Source organism: Populus nigra, chromosome 12, assembly GCF_951802175.1.
Source record: "Populus nigra chromosome 12, ddPopNigr1.1, whole genome shotgun sequence".
Classification (NCBI taxonomy): Eukaryota; Viridiplantae; Streptophyta; class Magnoliopsida; order Malpighiales; family Salicaceae; genus Populus; species Populus nigra.
In genome coordinates, this window is record NC_084863.1 from 12,673,686 (window position 1) to 12,691,438 (window position 17,753).

At 30.6% G+C, this 17,753-nt stretch overlaps 1 protein-coding gene across 1 annotated transcript; it reads right to left on the reverse strand.

Moving 5' to 3' along the window:
* Nucleotides 1-3,311: 3,311 nt before the first annotated feature.
* On the reverse strand, nt 3,312-6,552 carry LOC133669412 (protein DETOXIFICATION 54). The gene is made up of 3 exons (XM_062089532.1): nt 5,888-6,552; nt 4,928-5,803; nt 3,312-4,149 (listed from the first exon to the last, which is right to left on the reverse strand). Exons 1-3 carry the CDS (start codon nt 5,939-5,941, stop codon nt 3,571-3,573), a joined length of 1,509 nt encoding a protein of 502 aa, XP_061945516.1. The 5' UTR covers nt 5,942-6,552; the 3' UTR covers nt 3,312-3,570.
* Between the last annotated feature and the right edge of the window lie 11,201 nt (nt 6,553-17,753).

Consider the following 17,753-nt stretch of genomic DNA (forward strand, 5'->3'; position numbering starts at 1 on the left):
TGTTCAAGTCACATGACTTTTTTTATTAATTTGAATAAAAAAAATAGATGTAATAAATAATAACAAAAATTCTTCTGTTAAAATTAAATTAAGACAATTAAAAATATAAGAATATATTAAAAATTACTTCATTATACAAGTAGTATGGAGTCATTTTCCTATTTATAGATTAAGAATACGGGGCATAAATTATACATGGCCCGTAATGGCCATCCAAGTTAACAAACATAAAATGTAAGATATAAGTGTGCAAGAGCTATGAGACTAGATTTGAAAATTAAATTAAATATTGTTACTTGGAACTATATAATATATAAAAATTGGTTTTCCTTGGATTAGTGGACGCAATACATATTCAGTAAATTTGTAAGGTGGTGTTTGGGAACACGATTTGTTTTTTTACTTAAAATTTATTTTTTATGTTTTCATATTATTTTGATGTGCTGATGTCAAAAATAATTTTTTTTAAATAAAAAAATTATTTTGATATACTTCTAAGTGAATAACATTTTGAACCACAACTACTACTACACTATTAAATACCCCTTAAATCAACTATCATTCACATCCTTCTTCTCGAAAAGTTTCTGATCGAGACCTCTTTGTGTGTGTGTGTGTGTGTGTGTAAAGAAAGATAAAAAAAGAATGTACACCTAATTATTATAGACAATACTAAAACATGTTGTAGCAATTTATAATTTTGTTTTTTATATATGATTTAGTTCTCAAACCGTTTTTCTCTTCAATTGTATCCGTTTTACCAGATTCATGACCAATTTATCAATAATTGTTAAGGAGTAACAAGATTGAAAAAGAAAAGACCAAAGTGTGAAACAACAAGAAAAAGGGCGACAATTTAAAAAATGGGGTAAAGAGTATATTTTGGTCCTTTTTACCTTTTCAATTATAACTTTTTGGTCTTTCAATATTTCAAAAATTCTATTATGGTATAAAACTTTAATCTTCTTACTTTTCGGTCCTTTGTTTAAAAGATAAGAGAGGAAGCTGTCGAATTTTGATGGTAGAGAGAGAGAGTCTTAGTTGACATTGATTTAGCCCATGAAAAGGATCAATTTTAGTGTTAATAGGTTTTATTCAATTAGGGGAGTCTCTCCTACGTGTTTTTTACCCTTCTATCACCTGAGATGATAGATCTGAGCTCGATAATATTTTTTTTATTTCAATTTGATTTGGGTTTTTTGATTGGTTTTCGGGTTATTTGAGATCATATATAAGTTTATCAAGGTGTGTTGAGTGTTTTATAAACGTATTAGGTGAGAAATGGATTTTTAGGTAAAAAAATTCAACACCCTTGATTTTTCAGCCACTAAAGTGGCTAGAATATGGGAAGAAGCAGGCGACGCGTCATTTGCCAAAGCAAGTGACACATCATCTACATATTTGTTTTTCAAAAAAATAAGCCGCGAGCCTAGGTCTTTTTTTTAGGGTCTATTAGTTTTTTCTTGTTCTCTTTTTTTTTCCCTTATAATTTCATCCATTTGTGTTTGGGTTTTTATTGTTTTTTTTTAGCTTTTACAATTTTTTATGAAGTTTTTTTAATAATAAAAAATTATTTAATATTTTAGTTTGTTTATGATCATGCTTTCAAAAATTTCATGATCTTAATAGACATTCTTTTTGTGCAATCCTAAATTTTTTTTCTCCTTAATTTTATTAAATCGCCTCTGTGTGTGTGTGTGTTTTTATTATTGTTTAATTAAATAAAAAATTAATTCTAAAAAATAATGTTATTAAATACAATTAAGTCTATCACCTTTGTGTCAAGATCATATTTCTACATCCATATTTATAACTTTACTTTCCAATTTATTCTTTGGTTAAATATCATTTGGTTTTTACTTGATTTTCATGTAAAATGATAGCCTTTTTTTTAATATGTGCATTCTTGCATTATATTTTTTTTCCTTTGATTTTATTCAATTGATTTCATGTGTGTGATCATTTTTATTATCATTTGATTAAATAAAAAATTTATTTTAATAAACAAGTCATTAACACATAGTTATGTAAGTGACCAGTTTTGAAAGATCAAATATCTTGATCTTTATCTATCTCTCGATTCTTCCAGTTTAATCTTTCGTTATCATTAACAACTTTTTTTTATTTGTTAACACAAAAGATTCTCAATTTATTTAATTAAATGTATGTATAAGTTTTTTAATTTACACTTATGATTTTTTTATGTTAAAAAAAGATTGAAAAAACCTACATATTTATTTATATTTATTTAAAAAACAATTATCTGACCCAAGACAAAGCATGAGTCAGATAGCTAATCCATGTACCATAACATTCCCACATGTTCAAAGTATTGTTTTAAAACCTAAAATAGCAAAAGACAGGTCAAACCAAAACTCGGCTAACCAAGGCATGTATCAGTTCAGGTTGAAAAAACAAAATTCAGCTGGCTCAATAAAAAACCTAATTGATCTAGAGTTTAGACATTTCAATATGAAAATCTCAAGTTTAATTCCACACGAATGAAAACAAAGCAAAAGAAGATGCATGTGAAAACACGAAACGTGTTTGGAAGTGTGGTTACGGTTATTTTTTACTCATAAATATATTAAAATAATATCTTTTTTTATTTTTAAAAAATTATTTTTAACATCAACATATCAAAATAATTTAAAAACATAAAAAAAAATATTAATTTCAAATAAAATAAATTTCAAATCTTTTTTAAAATATTTTTAAAACACGAGCTAAGTAACAAAGTGTAATCTCTCAAATAAAATAAAAGGACAACATCCGCTGGATTTGATAGAATCAGAAAGCAATTATGTAATGAAAGAGAAAAGGCAGCAGGATTTTCTTGTTCCATTGTATTCTGACATTAAATTGCAGCTTTTGTGCCTAGAATTTTCAATAATATTTAATCAATACAGCAATGATTCCTACTCTCTGCCAAGTAGTTGTCTGGAGAAGGGAGGTGTGGAACCCATTTGTGTAGGCCAATAAGGAGGAACTTTCTTTGGCACCCGTACACATGCATCTAGCCTTTTGCGCACCTCCCCTATAATTCATTCTCGTGTTGTTCCTCGGCCCTTTTCTGGCTACGAATCCTGCAAGCGATCTCAGGCCTGGATGCGAGAATTGCTACCTTAGCTTCCATTCTCTTGCAAGCTCCAACGCTACATCTTCGTGTATTCTCTTCCCATTTTTGGTTAAGTCATGCATCTTAATCCTGAAATGTTTTGCTGATTAGTGGGTTCTTCCTTTGCCAATTGTAGGGTCCAAGAGCAAATCATGCAATTAGAGAAGGAGAAACACAACAAAGACAAAGCGACTTTGAAGAAGCAAGATGTAGGCCATTCCTCTTTAAAGTAAGAGTGCTTTTACATTCGGAGTGCCATTCTTTCTGGCCACAAAAGAGCTCCATGACAACCTTCACGAATAGGTTCTCCATGACAACCCGATCAAAACAACGAAAAAAAAGGCGACACAAAATTCCAACTATTCATATCCTCCCCAAAAAGCAACTAAAAATTCAAAAGAAATCTAACAAAGCCAAGCACCATGCTACCATCTCAAATCTCATCCTCTCCTTCAAACATCATCTACCATGTTACCATTAACATTCATTAACAACCCTTTACTCTCTTCTTCGTATTCTTCATGTTGTTTGCGACCCACGCCATTGCATGCACTCATTTCCATGCTGGTCAACTCCTTGGCCTTCAGAACCTCATGTTCCCAATCTGTACGGATCAACACAACATAAAGGATAGACAAAGCACAAGCCGCTTGGGCTGACAAGAGCCCTAGCCATAGTCCAGAAAACCCGACATCTAGCCCGAAGGCCAGCCCCACTGCCACTGGGGTGCCCACAAAGTAAAATGAGCCCAAATTTATACCAGCCCCGACAGCGGGCCGTGCCGTGGCACGTAGGATGCCACAGCCAGTTGTTTGAGGGCAGTTGCCAAGCTCACAGAGGCCTATTATTGGCAAAACAGCTGCTACAAGACCTTTAACACGCACATCTTTAATGAACAAGCCAGCCCATCGCTCTCTAAGGAATACTGTCCATGTCACATTGAGAATACCAATCACAAAGGCACAACCCAGTGCAACCATGGCGGCCAACTTGGCTTTGTACGGCTTTCCAGCTCCAAGTTCATTCCCTACCTGCAGTATATCCCAACAGATACGTGTAGATATTTGTGAGCTTTAACCCAAGAAAAAGGCAGAGGGGGGAAATGATATTCCAGGGAAAGAGGCCACTTAATTGGTTCACTTTTGCTGGTTATACCATATCGTCACACGCCAATGGAATTTGAGATTTGATAGAAAGTAAGCAAAAGCAAAGCTTGTCATGTACTAATTTTGTGCAATCACACTACGCGTATGATCCAAGATGGGTCCTCCAAAATGATGCAATCACCTAACAAATAAATAGAGCATGCTAAGAAGCTTTTATACTGTTTCATCAACTTGTTTGATACCAGTCTTTTCACAAGCTGTTCCTCATGCACAAAAGAAAATCCTTACCATATCAAAGTAGGAATCTCAACATCACACTATTTACGTAAACATTCTTTAGACCAAAGTAACCTAAGTTGTGTATGAAGTAGCAGTAACCTATGTTGGAAAATGGGTTAAATGCTCAACACACCAAGCCAAGGCAGTTCCCGTTCTATGGGATCCCCCCTTCCTAGGTCAGAAATCTCTCGGCATGCAACAATCATTCTTTCAACCGCCGAACCACTTGGCTAAGAAAAAAAATGGGCCATATTTGACTTCCTGAAGGGTAACATCGCAGCTAAAAATAAACACAATTACGGGCTGCATAGCAAGAATCTATGTTATAGTGACCCATCAACATGTATGCACATAAATATATGTACATAAGTAACAATCCTAGATTATTTGTTATGAAAAGTGGGAAGTTAGTTTTTGGAATTACCCGAGCAGAGACACAGCCAGCAAGTGCCATGGGGACAGTGTACATCATGCTAGTGGTCTGGATTAGTATCCCAGTGGCGGCCACCGCCAGTGTGGGATTAGGCAAGTACCCTGCCAAGAGAGTCACTATCTCATACCACCACCACTCCAAGCAAATCCCTAAACAACTAGGGACTGCCAACTTCAAAAGTGGTCCCACCCCACCACACACACCTCCAATCTCGACCCTCCATTTCATCTCCCACTGTCCACTAACCCACCACACATACGCCACCATCAACACCACCATGTTCATGTTAGTCACAGCTGATGCCACAGCCACCCCAGGGACCCCCCACCCCATCACCACAACAAGAACATAGTTCAACGGCACGTGGAAAATAACGGCCAATAAAGAGCAATACATCATGGGTTTTGTCACCCCCTGTGACCTTAAGAAAACCCTCAAGGGCTGTAATAAAGTGTTGGTTAAAAGGTCTGGGAGAGAGTAAATACAGTAAGTTGCAGCCATTGCAGTAATATTTGGATCTTGGCCCATAAAATTCATGATTGATTCAAGATTAAGCCACAAGAGACTTATGGGTATGATTGCAATGCCTAGTATCAAGATCATGCGTTGAAGAGAGAGTGAAAGGAGGTCCCAATTCTTGCTGCCATAAGCTTGGCTACAGACTGGCTCTAGCCCAGAAGCTAAGCCCACAAGGACAGAGTAACCAGTGATGTTTGTAAACCCAATGGAAAGTGCACCACCAGCTAGTTCTAGACTGCCTAGCCTGCCCAGGAACATAACTGAGACCACTGCTCTAAAAAAGGCCATTAAGTGAGCTGCTGTTATTGGCAAAGCCATGCCCCATAACTCTTTTAGCTCCTCAACAACCTGTTAAACCCAAGAAAACATTTATATCAACATCAATATCAGACAAGAACATGTTCTAAAGTGAAAAGAGTTTTCCGGGGTTACCTGAGAAGCAGAGGGAAGTTTGTGAGAATAGAAATCCAGTTCTTTCTCTGCCATCGTTGTTGTTGTTTCTAAACTAGCATGTAAACTAGAAACAAATAAATAAAACAAAGTTGCTTATTTTGATGAAGACTATATCAAGAAAGTAAGCTCAAATGATATGAAAGACGCACAGAACTTTCTTCAAAGGTTGAAAGGGTGATCCAAGTTTCTGTTTTTTGTGATGATTAGAGCAAGAAATGAAGGAGAAATCAAAGATTGTAGACAAACCCCACTTAACTCTGTCTACTAACGGAGGAAGAAAATATAATGTATGAAAGCATGAAGTAGAAGAGGAACAGAGGCAATAAATAGGAGAGTAGCAACATAAAGATGGTTGACAGGCATAAGTATCTGTGTTATCTGTGTGTGTGTTCAAGAGTCAAAGACTAGGGCAAGTACAAAAGTATGCTTTGGTTTGCTTTATAATATTGCAACAATATTTTCTTAGAGTCTTTGGTTTCCAAGCACATAGGGTAGTATTTATTACATAGAAGGACAAGAAAAGAGCAGTAGCTACTAATGGCGGCTAGAATCAGCAGAGAGAAAAGGAGTAGAAAATGAAAGGAAAGGTCAGTATCATAGAGAGACAGAGATAGGGAGAGAGGGGGGGAGAGAGAGAGGGGGGGTGAGAGGGTGTGTTTTTGCAGAAAAGGAAAGTCTTTGGGATTAAATAGAGAGAGGGAAAGTAGACAAGGTCGGTTTTGGGCACCTTTCATGGCCTAATTAAACTTTTTATTTCTTAAATTCTTATCTTCATAATGAAATTATTAATAATAATTTAATAGTACTTAAAAGTGCAGAAATTTTTTTAAATGTATTAAAATAATATTTTTTTAAAAAAATTATTTTTGATATAATACATCAAAATTATTTAAAAAATATTAATTTGAAGAATTTTTTAAAAAAATCTATACAAAAATATTTTTAAAATACAAAAATAAACATGCCCTAAAAAAATCTAATTTCAAGATATTATTCATAGTTAATAGGTGTTTCTTGATTTTTGAAATTCAAACATTGAGACTAGTATTAATAAATGTTTATTAATTCTTTTTTTTAATTCATTGTGCTAATGTGAGGGTGCTCTCTTACAAGAATATATTGAATAAAAAAAGAGAGTAAATTCTATGAATATTTTGTTCAATATAATATTTATCTGGTTTTTCTAATATTTGCTAATATGTGCCCTACAGGCGTTAATTGATGTAATTTACCTGATCTAATTATTATATAAGTGAAACTTTCCAAGTGTATTAATTTTTTAGAAAAATCGTGGGTTTAAATAACGGTACGACTTAATTAAAGTTCCTAATTAACCTCTCCTTTTTTTTTGCGGTAGGATTTATTATATATATATATATATATATATATATATATATATATATATATATGTTTGACTATTATGATAGAATGAGCAAGTAACCCTAGAAGTCAATTAAGAATCTTATAATCATGTTTTTTTTATAAAAAAAAACCATCCTATTGGGAACCACAATTTTTCAAGGTATTACTAATTAGGATGATGATCATAACAATAATGTTTTCTTTTTAATCCACAAGGTGAGGCAAATTTTATGGAGGGTATTTTTATTTAAGGAATAGAAATATTGAGTGGATTTTGTTTTCACTAGATAGACTTGTGCTATGTTGTGAATAAAAAAAATACTTAGATGATAATGATGTTTTTAAAGGAATAAGAAAAAATTGAGAATTGGGTCCTTAATTCAAATATGTTTAATAATATAATTATATATAAAAAAACAACAAAAAAAATAACAAAGACAATGACTAGTAAAAAAAATAAATTTGTCAATATCATAAAAAGATAGTCTAAAAATATTCTTAAAATGTCTCAACGATCTTATTTAATAATAATAAAAATAATTAAATGAGAATAGGATAATCTTATAAAGAGAAAAACATAATTTGAAACTCAATTACCAGCAACTGAAACATTGACGGATGAATTGAAAAAAAATCAAATTTAAAAAATACAAAAAAAAAACATGATTCTAGTTAGCATGTCAAACTTGTGGCATGCTTGTGAGGTCATGATAGCCCTCTATAAAAGAATATGAATAAAAAGATGGAGATCAACTTTCAAATAAACTAAATAATGAATAATAAGATTGAAAAAAAAATAATTAAAAAAAGTAAAGAGAAAAACATGATTCAACCGGGGTTAACTCAACTAACTTGAGATATAAGATTATCATAACCCCATAAAAAAGAAAGTGGCAAAAATCACAAAGTTGAAGGCTTAATAACCAAATTTCAAAGAACAAAATGAATTTTTAAAAAAAAAAAAAACCTAAAAAAGTCTGAAATCAAATCAAGTTAGTTTTCAACACTCATGACCTTGATCATAAGACCATGTTACCTTATAGAACCCGAACCTGTAAAAATCACAAAGTAAAATTTTCAATCATCTATAACAACAACAATAATAAAATAAACAAATAGCAATTAAAAGAACGAGAACTAAATCTGATATAAAAATTAAATGAAATAAAACAATGAGGGATGAAATTGAAAAAAAATCAAGAAAATAATAATAATAATAATAAATAGCAATTAAAAGAATTGAGATGAAATTTGATTGACGAGAAAATTGAAGAAGGATGAAAATGAAAAAAAATCAAATTTTATAAACCATTTTAAATAAAACAAATAATAATCAAAAGAATAAAGATCAAATTCGAATAAAAACAAAATTGAATGGTTGGTTTAAAAAATTAGATGTTTTGGCACAGGAATCAAGGAGGATAAAGAAAAGAAAAAAAAAATAAAAAAAGATTGTCAATGTCAAACTGCACCACTTAGAGTGCATGAAAACCATTAACGTGTTGACGCGTTCAATACAAGCATCAACTATTGTTTTTAATAATATTTATATTTATAAAAATACTAAATTGTCTCTCAATGTACTTGATCATAACAAAAAAAAAATCATTATAAGAATAAAAAAAAAACTCCGAAAAGCTAGTTTAGTAAATTTTGCTTTATCGAGCATTTTAATCATTTTATTGTTTTGAAAAAAATGAAAAAATAAAAAATAAAAAGCTTACTAGAAGCCAATTTTTTTTATTGCTTTTAATGCTAATTAAATCATTTAATAATGACAAATAAACCTCGTGAAAACATTATTTTACCCTCCACTTTCACTTCATTGGTTGTTAATGTGGAGGGAAAATGATCATTTAAGTACACAAATTCATATTCATAGTGAAATATGAGTACATACATAATGAATTTTTTTTTGTGATTCATCTTAAGAAAAATGAACATTGCCTTTTGTTTTGATGGAGTAGGAAGAAAAGTTTTTATCTTTTCTTTTTTTACTGAAACAGTAAAGAAAGTTTTTATTAATCAAACATAGATTTTTATAATATTTTTTTAACTAAATCCAACAAGATTGAAAGGTATTAAATTTATGTAGGTTAATCCTTGTTATTTGACTTTCTTAAAATGATTAATATACCTTCTTCATTCATGTTTATTAGATTCCCAATTTAATAGGCTTTTTCTTTGACGAAGACATAAAGATGTTACAATAATGATTTTTCATTTTAAAAAGAATGCAGTGAGAAAAACTATTTATAGTGCATTTAGTGCCATCTAAATATTAAAATTAAAATTTACTTTAAAAAAAATCTATAAGAGATAACTCTTTTACTATTACACTCATTATAGCTTATCTCACTATTTTATTGTGAATTGTTACGGTGTATCCACTATATCATCTTATTATGATGTGAATTGTTAATAGTGCATCCACGATATTTTTTCAAATTATTAATGAGACATGAAAAAAAAAATATTTTTGTCCTTAAGGTTTTTATATTTCATCTTAGTGCTTATAATTATTAGTTTTTATATTTTGTTTTAAAATTTTATTTTTCATCACATTTTGGTCCTTGTATATTGATGGGAGAGAGAGTCCTAAAAAAAAGAAGAGGAGAGAGAAATTTTTGATCAATCACATTTTGATAATAAAATGATCAATCTTAGTGTCAATAGATTCATCTTAAAAAAAAAAGAATTCAATGAAAGTGATTTTGACTTTTTACTATGATGAGAAAAACATATTGAAACCTGCATACTTTGTTTAAATTAAGTTTGATTTTGAGTTTGGAGTTTGATTAAAGGTTTTTGTTTAAAGGTTGAGGATAAGGTTATTGAGGTTCTTAAGGTGTTTTTTTAGGTGTTTTCATACAAAAAAAAGATTAAAATTTAAATTCAAATTATCAGACATTAGGGCTGAGCATTTCCGGTTCGGTCCAGTTTTGAACCAAAATAAACAACCAGACCGAATTATTTTTTTTTAATTTTTTGAACTGAACCGAACCGAAAACCGGTTCAAACCGATTAATTTCAGTTCGGTTCGGTTCGGTTTTTTTCCCTTCCAAACCGGTTCAAACCCAATGGTCCTCTCTACTTCTCCTGCAATCTCATACAACAAATCCCAAGTTGCTGGAGGTGAAGACCCATTCGGGCTTCCATGGCTAGATCCTTGTCTACAACTGCACCCAACCTTGCAAATCAGGCAAAAAACCCAAGACCCGAACATTAGCCCCAAAAAACATAATCACAGAAACTAGAGCAGATTGTCCTACTTTAAAAAGAAACATAAAGAAAGCAATACCTTAGTTTTTTCGGTGCTGCAAGGGAGGTCGTTTCTCTTGAAATCATCTTCAAGGGTGGAGTGAGTCATTTGATGAGTTAACTCAGCCAAGTACTCTTCTTCATCACTCTTTGTCTTAGTAGAGCCAACGATGACCAATTTGTTTTGCTTTGATTTTTCACCAGCCAGAGAGTGAAGGGAAAGAGATGCAGAGAAGGGAGGGGAGGGGGGCGGCCCACCAGCCAAAGAGTGAAATGAAAGAGATGCAGAGAACTGAGAAGAGAGGGGAGGGGGGAGAGTAAAGTGAGTGAAATGAGAGAGATGCAGAGGGGGGGGGGGGCGGCAGCTGATGGCTTAATGCCTTATTCTAGGGTTAGAAAAGATTGTATTTATACTTGCTTTTTTTTTTAAGTGTTGACTGGTTGAACCGGTTCGGTTCGGTTCGGTTCAATCGGTTTCAGACTTCAGAAACTGAAACCGAACTGAACCGGATTTTTTTTGTATTTTTTAATCGGTTAATTCAGTTTTTTTTTTGGTTCGGTTTTTTCAGTTATTTTTTGTCTGTTTTCTCGGTTTAATCGATTTATCGGTTTTTTTGCTCACCCCTATCGGACATCGATTTTTCATCCATCACAGGTGGTCAAAATTTGTTGTGGTATATGACATTTTGTTCGCTCATTTTTTAAGGAAAAGAAAAAGCTCAAGTCAACAACATGTTGCATGTCTAGATTAAGATAAATGTGTGGTGTTGTCAATGAATTTGTCTTGAAAATATAAATCCAATGAATGTGGATTGGATCTTTAATCATGATGTGAAAAACATATCAAAAGCCACAAACTTTGATTATATTCCGAATGATTTTGAGTTCGAAGGCATTGAAAGAGTGTTTTGTAATTGAGAATAAGGTTATTGAGGTGAATAATGTAATTTTTTAAAGTGATTTTGAACGAGAAATAGATTGAAATTTGAGGTTCAAATTATCTAACACTAATTTTTCAATAAATTAGAGCTGGTTATATTATAGTGGATAACACGCCATTTGTTTATTTTTGAAAGAAAAAAACACAAGTCGATAATGTGTTGCATGCTTGAGTTAAAAAAAAGAAAAGTGTATGGGCCTGGACTTCAAACAGGTGCGCAAGTGCGCTTGGGCTTTTTCTTTCTTAAGATCAAATGCATGAGTCTAGGCTTTTATCTTTTTCAGGCCAAACATGTTGGCCTTCTTGTCTAGGCATGCCAACACCCATGCACTTGGCTTTGTTGGTTTTTTTCTTTTTTTTTTTAATATTCTAAAATAAAATCTTTTTTTTCAAATAAGAAAATTACAATGATATTTTAAAAATCATACGATAATACCATACTTTTTAAATAAGATTAAAGCTTTTTCAAATCATGACAAGTCTTTATATATATATATATATATATATATAGACACACACATGATTCTTTATATATATAATAAAGAAGTAAGTTTTAGCTGGAGAAATGATGAAAATCATCAAGCAACATCATAAGATCTATTACATGTATCGACCATGCAAATTACAAGATCAAAAGCTAAAAAGGTTAAATAAATATTCAATGAGTTAATTTAAGATATTTAAGTCTTATTTCCTATAAGACTTGCAGGTTCAACTTGTCTTCCTACATACACACGGATTGAGTTTATTTTTTTAATATGCACATCTATGTTAATAATCATAACTTATGATCCGAGCATATGATCAAACTAGAATTTTCTAGATGATTATAAAGACCTTGTTTTTTTTATAGAATTGGCATTTCATAATGATCAGATATTAGAAAGGTTTTCCGATAAAGACCATAAGATCGATATTATAAGGAAATTATATTAGTTTCCTAGTTGATTTAAGATTTGTTTTATATTTTATTTAGAATTGTTTTTTTTTATTTTTTCAGTTTTTTCTTAGGATGTTTTATTTATATTTAGGTTTTAATTAATTAGAGATTGGATTATTATTGATTTTGCCACACCTTTTGTTTTTATGTGAGAATTGCTCATACCTTTCTTAGGATGTTTTTATGTGAGAATTGCTCATAACCAAATTGATGCATTTCAATTTTCTTTCTTATTATTTTACTTGAAATTTTATATTTTAATTATGACATAAGAAGTCAAATAAATAATAAAATTTTCTGATTATTTATCATTATTTTAACTTCTCCATATCAAATTTCCAAACAACAAACATACATTCATAAAAAATAATTATAAATGAACTCCAAAGAACCACCAATGTGTTGACCCGAAAGCAAATTGCGCACACAACCATTTATTAGGTATATATAAATTTAACTCCTCCCCCTTTCCTTTTCTTTTCCCCTACTTCACCACTTCAATTAAAGCAAATATATGTTATGAATATGATCCTTTATGATCAAAATATTATAGCACATGATTCTCTATATAAAATTCAAAAAGAGAAATCACAGGATCCCCCCACCCCCTCAAAAAATAAAAAAAATAAAAAAAACTAGAAATTATAGTAAGATTAATAGGGGTGATCATTTTCAGTTCGGTTCGGTTTTTCCCGGTTTAGCTTGGTTTTTTTTTTAATTTTAGATTTATAAAACCAAAACCTAACCGAACCGGTTGGTTTTTTTAAAATTTTAATATGTTTTTCTGTTTTTTTTTTTAATTTTCTTGATTTTTTAATTTTTTTTACTCATCCCTGAAGATTAAGAAGAAATTAAATGAAAGCAGGGAATTTCTCAGTAGGATCCGTCTCTGTCTTTCTCTCTAGGTATTGATGATGACGAACCACGCATTCTCCCTTTATACCATGGGGAAGGAACCTCCCAATCGAAAAGGAAAGATCATAAACATGGAGGATGTTGTGGCAATCCGATATGCTTATACATAATCCGAGATGCATATATTTGTTTATACATATGCATAAAGGTGACAGAATATAGAATGGGGTACAAGCAATTAAGCAATAACTTTTATGAAAAGGTTTGATATATGAGCAAAAATTAGATTCCTTAAAGACATGCCACTCAATGATTTAAAGCTTTTCAATATTTACTTTTAATATCAGGAATCTGGCTACAACAAATTCTGGGTGGAGTGAGAGTAGGTCAGATTGATGATGGATTACAAACTATTTGTTTTTGTGTTTCGAAAGTATTTTAAAAAAAAATTAAAGTTTTTTTTCTTTGTTTTAAATTATATAATTTTTGTTTTTAAATCATTTTAATATGTTAATATCAAAAATAAAATTTTAAAAATAATAAAATATAAAAACACTTTAAAAAATAATTACTATAATAACTACCTATCATGCTCTTCATCTAAGCAAGCACTCTTGAAATCCATATAGATGAAGAAAATATAGACACACGGGATTTTCAGCTTTATTGATGTGTAAATAAATTAAAATCATATTTAATTAAAAAAGCTTATTCTGATGGTGAATGACTCTAATTTGTACCAAATTATTTCTGTAGGTGGATTCTTGAACTGTTATTTTCCCTTGTAGTTCTGTCTTTTCTTTTATAAAATAAAAAACAATTACAAGATTGTTTTTCAAGTTCTCTTGAGCTAGTCTAACTAGTTTGGATTCACATCATTTACTGGCATGTTATGTTTAAAGATTAAAAAAAAAAGTATTTTTATTTGACGAGAAATTAATTATATTTTCAAATCATTTTATATACGTGGCTAAGATTAAGTTTTTCATTTTATTTTTTTAGAATACACCTTTCATATATTCAAATGTTGATTTTAGAATTTAAATCTAAGAAATAAAAAATATATATTTTTAAGCAATAAATCAACCCTTTGAAGTTAAAATAAAGATTTTATATGATTTAGTAGCCACATGATATATATTAATGAAAGCTAAGATGGAGACCCGCATTCAAGAAAAACAATGAATGACTTCGATGGATTCTCTGATCTGGATTTATCAAAAGAAAAGGTTGAACCTTCTAAAGAAAGACAAGGATAAGCATAATGTGTTGCTACCCCCACGTAATAACCATCTTCATTTTTTTCTGAAAAGGGAAAAAATATAAAATACACAGAAAAAAAAAACATCATCAATCTCACTGTATGATCTTTTATTTCAATCTAGAATCATTTTCCAATAGAACTCATGTGACTTGTATTATACTACGGGTCAGATTAAATTTTTTTTAACATAAATAAAGATGTTTAGATGATAATAAAGTAAATTTATGTTAAATTAACCAACACGTTATCTATGATATAAGATCAGGATAACCCTATAAAACAAGAGAAAAAAATTATAAAACTCAAGACCTCATAACTCACCTCAAATGATAAAAGTAAAAAAGAAAATCAATTTCATAAAAAAAATATCAAATAAAAAAATCCAAGTCAACCTAGGTAAACTCTATTAACCTGCACGATATGAGACCGGTATCAAAAAAATTAAATTAATAAAAAGATCCAAGATAAAAGATCAAAGTTAAATAAAAAAAAACAACTAACACGTATTAACTTGACTAACCCTCACTTAAGATAACCCAACATAAAGAAAAATAGAAAAAATCACTAAGCTCAAGCCCAATAATTTAATGTCAAATGATAAAATTGAAAAAAAATTAATTTTAAAAAAAATCCTAGTCAACCTAGCTAGGTTAATTCGACTAACCCACAACCTGAGATATGAGATATGGATAACCCCATAAAAAAAAAAACAGAATAAATTACAAAGATCAATGTCCAATAACTTGATGTAAAATGATGAAATTAATAATAAAAACCTAATGTTTTTGCTTTCAAGGACATTAAAGTAATTTTATCATGAAAAAAAAAGCAAACTGACTAAATCATCCCCAATCCATTTACCAATGATCATTGAATCACTTGAAACAGATAATTTTATCCTATAAGCTAGACAATTGTTATGTGTAGAGAAAGGCAAAAAAAGACAATTCATTGTGCTAACCCACAATGAATTGTCTCACATGACATGACATGGTAAGACACTATTAGTGTTTTACTGTTTTATTTTTTATTTTTCAGTATATATTTGAGTTTTGTGAGAATTCAAAAAAAAATCATTATTCTACTTTCGAATATGTATATCCCTTTTAACTTTTTGGGATTTTACTATCAAATTTTTGTTGTATTTTTAGAATTTCAGAATTATATTATTGTGATATTAAATCTTTACTGATGAAAAATATCAAATATTATATGATGACCACTAAAAATTTATATAGTTATTAATTTTAGAGCTGGTGAGATTAGTTGAGGTATGCGCAAGTTGACCTAGACATTCACATTAATAATAAAAAAAATAAATCAATACCACAATGATGGAAAAAATAATCAAGCGAAGCTCTTCTTAACTTTCACATACAAAAAATAAATGAATAGAGAGAGATAGAAGCGAGAAAATCTTCTTAAGCTGTAAGAAATAAATATTTTTCTGATAGACAAGACATGGAAACTTTGGTCTATAATTTCATGCTTGAGTGGTGAATAAGTTCATGAAGCTTGTGCTTTATCTTAATTAATGAAGCGATTCTAAGAAAGTGACTTAGAATTTATGAAATATACATGAAGAAATAGGTAAAAGAAATTAAATATTTGAGATTAAAAATAGGTTATTGAAGAACAAATTAAAAGACTCATTCTTAAACGGCAACTCTTAACTTAAATAAATAAATAAAAAAAGATATAACTATATATTTGTTTTTTCTTTATTAAAACTGAATTCTTAAACAGCCATAAGGTATTGAAAATTATTTTCTGTTTGGAAGCGTGATTGTAGTTATTTTTCAAAATGTTTTTTACTCGGAAATGCATTAAAATAATGTTTTTTTATTTTTTAAAAATTATTTTTGACATCAGTACAGATTTGAAAACATCAAAAAATATTAATTTAAAAAAAAATTCAATTTTTTTTAAAAACACTTTGAAACAAATTTTTTTTATAAATTACCCAAAAAATCTTTTATTATTACAATTATTTTGATTTTTTTTAATAGCTATATCCAACATCATTCCAAAACGTTTGTAATCATAATATACCCTAGGAGCTAGGAAAGAGGCTAGCTAGCTAGCAGCTATATCTATAATTTCTTCCTTTTTTTTGCCCTTTAAATCTTTATAGAAAGGTAAAGGCTAGTTCTGCAAGGAATGGAACTTGTGCTCAACAATACAAAATGGGCATCTTATTATGGAAGATAAAGCAGATTACGAAATATTATTGCATGAAAAGAACCAAAGAGACAAACTTTATCCCAAGCTTCCCAAAAATAAATCATAATCTGATCAATAAATCAAGTGCTGTCATATTATATGCCTAATAATCCTATAAAGGCTAGAATAATTAGCAATGTCCTCAACATTGAAGTCATTAGATGCTCATAGAGAGAGGACCTAGCTATGTTTGCATGTGTTTTCCATTGCCTACACATTCATATCTTCGGCATAATTAATTTTTATTTCCAGGATAATATTAAAAAAAAACTAAAAGAGATCAGTGAATCACTGTAGATTGTCTCTAGAATTACTGTAGATTGCACTGTTTATGTTTAGAATTCATTCTTGCGATAGGTTTTGACCAATTTTCTTTCACTATTTTTTCATTTGTTTTCTTGGATACGTGGCAGTATCCCTGCCATGTATCTTTTTTTTTCTTTTTTCAGGTTACATCTTTCCATGTCTTTGTTTTTTCTGATACAAACGCATCAGAGAACGCCTAAAAAACAAATCAGAGAGCACGTTCATCCATCTCAATTAAAATTAAAAAAAATACTAATTACTGTGGACTCGAGCAATTCTTATCGCTTGAAGGTTTGCTTTGGTGTTTTCTCGCACTAAGTTGGGATTCATGGAGATTTATCCCTGTTGGTTTATTCGGCTGGTGGCTTTATCCAGGAGGAACATCGTCTTGGTTTCACTCCAAGATCTCAGTTTGCATCGGGATTTCAGTTCTCACCAGGAGGTTTGGGCGGAGCTTGCGCTTCGTTCACTAAAAAAGAATGGGATCCGGATCCGTAAGTGGCTTCGATAAGCTTTTAGTTAAGACTGATTTTCTTCCTTACCTTATAGAGCTTTGTCTGGCAGGGAATTTTAGCTCCTTCCTTTTCTTGCTGGTTGGGCCCTCACAGACAAATATTATAATTACATGTGGAAAAATCAGGGTATGTGGACAGAAGCTCCTAAAAGGAAAGACTGGGATATGAAGGGTGAATGA

Bases quoted from the DNA above. Each gene is read 5' to 3' on its own strand.
- LOC133669412 (XM_062089532.1), bottom strand. From the start codon at position 5,941: ATGGCAGAGAAAGAACTGGATTTCTATTCTCACAAACTTCCCTCTGCT. The intron at 5,804-5,887 runs GTAACCCCGGAA...TGGGTTTAACAG, and splicing joins AACTTCCCTCTGCTTCTCAG to GTTGTTGAGGAGCTAAAAGA. The intron at 4,150-4,927 runs GTAATTCCAAAA...GATATACTGCAG, and splicing joins CTGGCTGTGTCTCTGCTCGG to GTAGGGAATGAACTTGGAGC.